The sequence below is a fragment of the Rhagoletis zephyria genome, unplaced genomic scaffold, assembly GCF_001687245.7.
Source record: "Rhagoletis zephyria isolate East Lansing unplaced genomic scaffold, Rhagoletis_zephyria_1.1 Rzeph_scaffold_00689, whole genome shotgun sequence".
Lineage (NCBI taxonomy): Eukaryota > Metazoa > Arthropoda > Insecta > Diptera > Tephritidae > Rhagoletis > Rhagoletis zephyria.
In genome coordinates, this window is record NW_016157773.1 from 5845 (window position 1) to 15162 (window position 9318).

A 9318-nucleotide genomic window follows, 5' to 3' on the forward strand; every position below is an offset into this window, starting at 1 on the left:
AAACCGAGTCAATAACCGTAAAGAATACTCAATATACTAAATCGATTTAAATTCTTATAACCAGTGACTCATTTCGACCAAAAGCCCGCAAAGTCCTATTTACATTTAACATTTCGTGCCCTGGACTGTGACCAATGGTCAAATGGAGCCTTTATCATTTAATTGCTCTACTCACCATTAAACTTGAACCATTTTTATTACAATCTAGCAAATACCCGGCGTACTTCACTGCGCCTTAAAAGTTTATTTATTTTATCAATTTAATTTAACACAAATTTTTCAAACAGGCGACAACCCTCCACAAAAAATTTTTCTACAGCAAACTTTTCTAAACCTCTCCAGTTTGATACCCATAATGCAATATTCAATATATCTTTTAAATTAAATTGAATTGAAATTTTCAAACCGGTGGCAACCTTCAACAAAAGTATTTGCGGCCGTAAGCCTTTTTAAACATTTTTCTCTTGGCAACCATATTGCAATATTTATGTTATCTGGTCAATTTACTTAAACTACAATTTTCAAAGAGGTGGCTACTCCCTAATTTTTCTTTCTTTCTATATTTTAAGTTAGACCTCTAGCAATGGACCGGTGAAAACTGCATGCAATTCCATACATTAGTTTTCGAGTGATGCGCGTACAAACAGACAGACAGACAAAATTTTAACAAAATGTTGAAATTTAATTATATGTATAGATAAACTTGGGTATAAGTATTTAAAAAATTTAACCATTCGAACCGAACCGAACCGCGGTTCAGAGATACTCATGAACCGGTTCTTGTACAGGTACAAGTTTTTTTTAAGTGGCTCGACCCACTGAACCGAACCGCATCGATTTTTGGTGCGGGTTGCAGCCCTGGTTTTAATACTATTTTTGGTCTGGTTACAAAACAAATATGCTTTTGGTTGTAATTTGTGGACAATTGTTCTCATCTTTCCTGTAGGGTAGGTAGCCACATGTGCGTATTTACATATGAATTTCCGTTTATTGTTGCTACGCCTAACAATAGGACACTTGACTTTACTGTTTTACAGTGATTTTCAAGTGTTTATTTTTAATTTCCTTTTCAGCTTTCAGTTTCGTTTAGTTTTTCTTTTTTCTTACTTATCCTACGCATGACTACAAATTTTGTTGTTACTATTTTAGCCTTTTGCTTCGTGCTTCGTTGTTATTGTTCTTGTTGTTAACGTTTATGTTGATTTTTATGTTTGTCCGAGGAATTATTGATTTTTTATTGCTCATTTTGGTCGCCGTCATTGGTGACATTTCCAACGTTTGGTTACTTTTATTCTTTTTTGTAAATTTTTTATTTTTTTTTTTGTATTTCTCTGAGTTTTAACCTTTATGAGTTTTATTTATTTTCATTTATTGTTCTTTCTTACTGCCTGTTGCCTGTTTTTTTCTCATAGTTCAGTGCCACTCCACTAGCAGTTCGGAGAATTGTTGGTAATAATTTTGAATTTATTAGCTCATTTAGAAGAGTGGGATTTTAGTTCAAATTAACTTCGATTTTGTATTTTGTAGTTTATCTGGATTGAAATCAACAATGAAATATACATATACATATGTATTTGCATGTGGAATAGGATAAGTTATCAGGATGTAGAATATAAGCCTTGGCTAATCGATTTTTTTTTATGATTAATTTCATTTAAATGCTAATGAAGCTGAGAAAAATAATTTACTTCAATGTGGGTAGGTAGTAGAGATGCCGTTTTTAAATCGATTAAATCCGATTCGAGCCGTGAATCGATTCAAAAAATTCGAGAGATGACATTTGATTTTTCCTCAATTAATGCATATGGAGCTACTAGTTTGCCAAACATTTTGCAAATTTTTATAAAAAATGTTATCGCCTTATTTACTCATTGTAGAAAAAAATTTTAGCATGTATGCAGCAGTGATCGGACCTAATAAAAATTCTGTGTGGTAGATTCTGGAAAAAAATGTGCTAGATTTAGAAAAAATGTGGTAGATCTCAGGTTTCGGACCAAATTTTTTACAAAAATTAAAAAAATAATCTGAAAGGTTCCAGTTTAACTGATATTTTTTAATTCGAGTCTCTAGAAAAAACTTTCAATTTATGGTTTGCCAATTTTCACAATCCTCCAGTAAAAGTCAACAACGCGTTGAGAAAACTTTTGATGCACTGTAATGTGCTAATACTTTCACAAAAATCGCCGATTTTTTACATTTTCTTTATTAGTTCTTTTTATAAATCATATATTTTGCAATTTAACACAATGAAATCACGTTTCCCAACAAAAAATTTAATATTGAGAAAATTCACTGTTTGACAGTTTTTGTTCTCCTCCCATTCGGCTTTATTCACTTTAATTTGAGAAATCTCATCGCCGCCGGGAATGCGAAACCTTGTATACTATCATTCTTGTTATTAGGGACACGAATTTCGATACGATATGATACCATATCGATATATTTGCCATTCGATACCGATACTTTTTACTCGAAAGTTTTCAAACGATATTTTTTGGAATGTAGTACCAGAACCCCTGTATCGTATCGAATCGTAAATGAACATTACAAAGTTAATGTGAATAATGATACATTTATATGACAAAGTATTAGAAAATAAAATGAAAACGTCAAAACTCTGGGAATCGGGCAAAACTATTTCTTTTTGTGGTAATATTTAAAATTAATTTTCCAAATTCCGAAATGTAATAATGTATTTACAGCGATACTTTAAATGAGTATTATATCGATACTTTCGGTTACATATCGTGTCCCTACTTGTTACCACATAGTGTTTAGTGTTGGACAATTTTTGCTCTTAAAATTAAAAAATTAAGAAAATCATGTGGCGCTAAATTATAACTACTCAAAAATGCGAATATGTGGTAGATTTCGGACCTTGTGTGGTAGATGTGGTGGATGCTTCAAAAAGTGGTCCACAATGTGGTAGACGTCCGATCACCGGTATGCAGTCTTATAGAAATTTTTTCTTAAAAGGGTAATTAAGATGTGAAATATAGAGCCAGCGAAAACAAAAAAATATAAAAAAGCTCCATTGCCTAATACACTTCCTAAAATAGTGGCCAATTTTGAAAAAAACACAATTTTTTTCGATTTGTGATCAAAAAAAAAAAAAGAAAGACAAACAAAATTTCGAAAAAACTTAACAGTTTTCTTCAATAGGGCTAACGTTCAGTTTTTACAAGTCATTAAATGAAAAAAAAAAATAAAATTAATGACTATGTTCAGCATTAAGCATATCGTTGCCTTTATATAGAAAAAACTAATCTTACACTTTTTTCAAATAAATCTAGATATTGAAACTGTTATGAACAATACATGTATGTTTCAAAAATTACTTTCAATAAAAGTTTGGTCAGATCGCTGTGGTTTGATTTTATATAAAAATGTAGTCAAAGGCGTCATTTGATTGCATACATACTCTTGGGAGATCGATTTTTTTTTTTTTGACGATTCCTTCGTGCATCGTTTATTTTTATTTCGATTCGAATCGATTCAAAAGTCGATTTATTTTTTATTTCGATCTTGCATCTCTAGTAAATAGTTGGATAGGACTGGCTGGGCAGTAAAAGCCTCACATAGGCAGAAGTGATGCGCGGTGCCGATTATTTAAAGAACCGGTCCTGTTAAGTCCGAATCCAAAGAGAACCAGGAATTTGGATAGGCTCCGGTTCTCAAAAAGTTGGCAACGGAAATTGGCCCAATCGAAATAGTCTGACAAAATATTTCAAAGAGTTTTTACAAAAATTCAATTTCTTTTTATATATATATATAAAAGAAATATATTACATTAATTTCTTACTTAGTGGATATGTATTTGTGTAGTCAAACTTTTATAAAGATAAAATAAACGAAATTAAATTTACCTAAGCGTTTTCCACGTTAAGGTTTCATTTAAACCAAAGTAATGTTTCTATTTAAAAACATGATTTTTTCGATATTTTATGCCAAAACAATACATTTTTTTCCGGAGTTTCGAAATCGAGTTTTGGTTCTTGCGGAACCGTTTTCGGTGCTTTTGGAATCGAGTATCGGTTTTTCCGGAATCATTTTTCGGTTCTTTTGGAATCGACCTTCGGTTCTTCTGTAACCGTTCTTTTGGAATCGAGTTTCGGTCCTTTAGGTATCCTTTAGGTTTCAGTTCTTCCGAAGCTGTTTCTGGGTTCTTTTGGAATCGAGTTTTGGTTATTGCAGAACCGTTTTTCGGTGCTTTTGGAGTCGAGTTTGGGTTCTTCCGGATGCAATTTGCGGTTTTTTTGGAACTGTTCTTCTGTAACCGTTTTGCGGTTCTTTTGGAATCGAGTTTCGGTCCTTTGGGTATCAAGTTTCAGTTCTTCCGAAACTGTTTTTCGGTTCTTTTCGAATCGAGTTTAAGTTCTTCCGGTGCAGAGGCGCCTTGCACATTGACGGTCCGGACACTAATGTTGTATATTCTCAAATCATTTTTCGATTTCTGCCTTTGCAAGAAGTGTTTTTTAAACAAACTTTTAGAACTTTTTCAGAAAAAAATTATAATTTATTTTATTTAATATGTAAAAAGTATTTATTTCTCAAGAAAAACATTTCGGCACCAATCTGATCGGCTCAATTACTTTCTCTTCCAGCCTTTGCTCTCAAACCACCGCTCAAACGCCTCAACATCAGCAGCAGCAGCAACAACAGCAACATCAGTCGCAACAGCAGCAACACCACTCCTCACAACTTCATCCTCACTCCCTGCCTCACTCACAATCGCCACTGGGCACAGCTACTGCGGTCACTTCCGCAACGTCTGGTCAATGCAGCCCGCTAACGTTGCCGCCACAGTCGCAGCCACTGCAGCCAACAATCACTTCACTGGCATCACTTAGCAGTCATTATAATACGCCGCCCAACTTGAATTCCAGCTGCAGCCTTTCGTCGGGGTTAAGCGCCTACACTTCGCTTAGTGCCGCCGCAACTGCGCCATTCAGCCAATCGCCCGGCAGCAGTTTTTCCACATATCAGCATCCCCATGCGACAACCGACGGCACCTCGAGCGGCGTCGATGGGCCAGCAGGCCTAAGTAATGCGAGTGCTTCGAGCGCAGGCCGACATTCTCATGCGGAGCTAGGTGGTGGTATTGGTGTGGGGGTGGGTGGCGCGGCCAGCACAGGTATGCCTCATTGGCTCCCAGCGGAGCCACATTTGGCATCGGTGAAGTCGGAGAATCGCAGTCCTGGGCTGAATAACAGCGGTGGTGGTGGCGTTGCATCCAGTGTGAATGCCAACAACAGTGGTATTGAGAGCCAATCATCTATGGGCGGAAACAGCGCTACACAGCGCTTGGATGGTAGTGGTGCCATCAGCGGCAATGGAAGTACACCGGGCAACAGTTCAATCTATGGTTGCTCTTCGGTTGGCGTCGGAAGTCTGAGCGGCATGGAGAGCAGCGTCGCAGGCATTGGAGCAAACTCCTCTTCCAGCGCGGCCATGGCGGCGGTGAATTCATCAGCTGCAGCAGCAGCCGCAGCGGCTGCTTACGACACCAGCAAACACGATTACTACAACTATTACAATAGCATGCAGCAGTACACGCCGCCATTCTACTCCACCTATGGCACGCCATACACCACTGCAGCAGCGCGTGCTGCCACTAAAATCGAGCCCAGTTCACCATACCTAACGTCGTCGTATGCGACAGCCACCGGCAATAACAACTCCTCGCAACTGTATCCAACCGCCTATGGCTACAACAACTTTGCGCAATTTGGTACAGCAGCCGCAGCAGCCGCGCAGCAGGACTACGGCAGCTACTACAACGATCAGTATGGCAATTATTACAACCCGGCCAGCTACTCGCCGTATGCGGCTGTAAGTTCGCCCAGTTCGAGTGCGGCTAGCCACGGCTTCCATGTGGGCGCCTCCAATTTGTCGGAAAGTCCCACCGATACGCACTCGACCACGCCTGTGCTGCACGCCACACACTCACCACACTCGCCGCTGCCGATCTCACCGAATGCCAATGCCGCGGCGCTGAACTCTAATTCCAACACGGCGGCGGCAACGGCACACACCAAAAGTACGCCTACCAGCAAAAGTGGGCGCTCACGCGGACGACGTCATCAGCAGCCGAGTCCAACGCGCAGCACCACTTCGGACACACCAAACAGTGATGCGGCTAAGCCGCCTGAACGCGTCTTTATCTGGGATCTGGATGAGACGATCATCATTTTCCATACGCTACTCTCCGGTTCCTTCGCCAATCGCTACACCAAAGACCAAAGCACGCTGCTGACGATCGCATTCCGCATGGAAGAGATGGTCTTCAACATGGCCGATACGCATTTTTTCTTCAACGAAATTGAGGAATGCGATCAGGTGCACATCGATGATGTGTCCTCCGATGATAATGGTCAGGATTTGAGCAATTACAACTTTGCGACGGACGGTTTCCATTCGGGTGCGCCACCCGGCGCGCCGCCAAATCTTTGCCTGCCAACTGGCGTACGTGGCGGTGTCGACTGGATGCGCAAGCTGGCGTTCAGATATCGCAAAATCAAGGAGATCTACAACACCTACAGAGGGAAGTGAGTAAACTGTCTTGTATGTATTTGTGAAAGATCGAAAAAAATTCATTTGCTTTTGTTATTTTTTCAGCGTTGGTGGCTTGCTGGGTCCTGAAAAGCGTGACGCCTGGCTGCAAATACGCTCGGACATTGAAATGGCTACCGACAACTGGGCTTCACTGGCTACGAAGTGTCTGAATATGATCGCGCAGCGCGAGAATTGTGTGAATGTGCTCGTGACGCAGACGCAGTTGGCGCCCGCATTGGCTAAAGTGCTGCTCTTCGGGCTCGGCGGTATATTCTCCATCGAGAATATCTACAGCGCGCACAAGATTGGTGAGTGGGAAAGTAAAAGAAAGCGAAATGAAATGAAACGAGCTGAGATGGAACTGAAATGTGATAGTTAAACCAAATGTGCTGAAATGGGAGTTAAAAAGAAATTAGTTAAAAGAAAATAAGACTAAATAAAGAAAGATCAAAATAATAAAATAAAATCAAATCAAATAAAACAAAAAAAAAACAATAAAATTAAATTAAATTGAATTAAATTAAATTAAATAATTTAAAATAAAATAAAGAAAACCAAAACAATGAAGTCAAATCAAACCAAGTCAAATAAAATAAAATATAATAATTTAAAATAAATAAATTAAAATAAAGTGAAATAAAATAAAATAAGATAAAGTAAAATCGAATCAAGTCAAATAAAATAAAACAAAATAAGTAAAATCCAATAATTTAAAATAAAATAAAATTTAAATATAACAAAAAAAAAAATAAGTAAACCAAANAAAAATAATCAAATTAAAAATTAATGAAAATAATTGAAATGTACGAAAATAAGAAATAAAATCAAATTTTTTATAAAATTCCTCCTTTCCCTTTCTTCCAGGCCATGACACCTGCTTTGAACGCATTATGACACGATTTGGTCGCAAAGGCACCTACGTAGTCATAGGCGATGGCACCGAGGAGGAGAATGCAGCGAAGACGTACAACTTCCCCTTCTGGCGCATTTCGTCGCATAGTGATATACGCGCACTTTACACAGCGCTCGATATGGGTTTCTTATGAAAGGCGCGCTGCTGCAGGTGGATATATTGCGCGACATTTACACTGTAAAAAATTAATAAGAAGTAAGTTAAATAATGACAATTATAATATTAAATAATTATTGAGTTAATTAACGAAAAAAAAACGCATACATACATAAATACAGTTATAAGAAAAAATCTCTTGCATGTAAATTAAATATCGTTGTAGCTAAGCAAATGTACGCACCTAAAAATTAAAAGACTTCTTAATCACTATATTTAGTTAAAATAAATGAATCTATAATCAAATAAGTTAAGTAAAAAATGTATAACACTAAAATATTAAAAACACAAAAAAAACTAAAAATTGTCTTTGCTGCTTAAATTAAAAAAAAAAAAAACTAAAAACAAAAACATGTACAAAATGTACATATGCCACGTTCGTTCTCTTTAATTTGTATTAGGCTTACCGAAATATTCTAAAGAATAATAATAAAACAAAATCAACAATTGATTATTGGATTGCAAAAAAAAAAAACTTTTACTTACATTTAATAATTTTATTTTTGTTATTTATGGCCTTATAACAAATATATTCAACAATTTTATTAAACTTGGGCCGTTTTTAATAAAAATTATTGTGAAAAAAAAATTACAAACTGCAATACTCTACCACAAATACTTTCGGAGGTAAGGTACGAAAAATTCCGTTTGTATGGGAGGCGCCGTGCCCCTTTGTCCAATCGATATAAGTTGGGTTAAATGACACCAGTGTGCAAAATTTCATTAAGATCGGTTGAGTAGTTAAAGCGTGAAAGCGTAACAAACAAACCTTTCGCATTTATATCAGCAAGGACTATCCAGTACTGAACAGTAAAATAATTTTTAAAGGTGAGTATTTCTTACACAGACCCAAATACACAAACACAAAATATTACACCAGGGCTTATGAATTTTTTGCCCTTGATTGGTTGTGCTCAACGAAAAACCAATATTAAGTACAAAAATTACGCACTGATCAGGCGTGTTTTCAAGAAGATTTTTTGGCAATCATAAGTAGCACATTGTCCTTTAACCTAGGATTCTTCTTCTGAAGAATTATATTTTATATTTTGAAGAAGTATATTTTATACCCATAAATGTTAAATAAGTACCGCCCAACGACTACCACAAGAAAATTCACGTTTTTTTTTTTTATAAAATACGCGAAATTCAGTTACAGTTGTAAGCAGCCCTTTTTCTCGCATTTGGTAACTGACACATTTGTTTAATACCTGTCATTTTATTTCTCAGAACCTACAAATAAATGTCTAAAAATCCCAAGCTTTAGGTCTGACCGCTCAAAAAGTTATACCTTAATAAAAAATAGATTTTGTGCGAGTTGCACTAGAAATTTCCTGATTTTAGCAAGTAAACTGGTCATTTAAACCGTTAGTTTTGTTTTGAATAACTATGTATTGAATATAAATAATAAATTATATAAAATAATATTAACAAAGGTATAGAAACCGCATTTGGCAGTGCAGCTACTTTGTGGCGGCAACAGTGTTGCCATATTTTTTTTTTGTAGCTCATCCCCATATCGAGCTTCAGTTATACCCAAAAAATCCCCATTTGCCTCCTAAATCCCTATTTAAATCCCCTTAAGTATGAAATAAAAAAATATGTATTCTTATTTATGTTAGTTCATTTTAATCAGAGTTTTGAATACTTTTCGGTTACAAATTTTCACAGATTTTTATGTGTACATATTTATG

At 36.6% G+C, this 9318-nt stretch overlaps 1 protein-coding gene across 1 annotated transcript; it reads left to right on the plus strand.

Annotated features, from left to right (window-relative positions):
• Nucleotides 1-4555: 4555 nt before the first annotated feature.
• On the plus strand, nucleotides 4556-7612 carry LOC108361049 (developmental protein eyes absent-like; the record flags this gene model as incomplete). The annotated part of the gene is made up of 3 exons (XM_017613580.1): nucleotides 4556-6548; nucleotides 6619-6863; nucleotides 7420-7612. Coding segments are annotated over 3 exons (2420 nt in total), but the record flags the coding sequence as incomplete, so codon positions are not given.
• Nucleotides 7613-9318: the final 1706 nt, after the last annotated feature.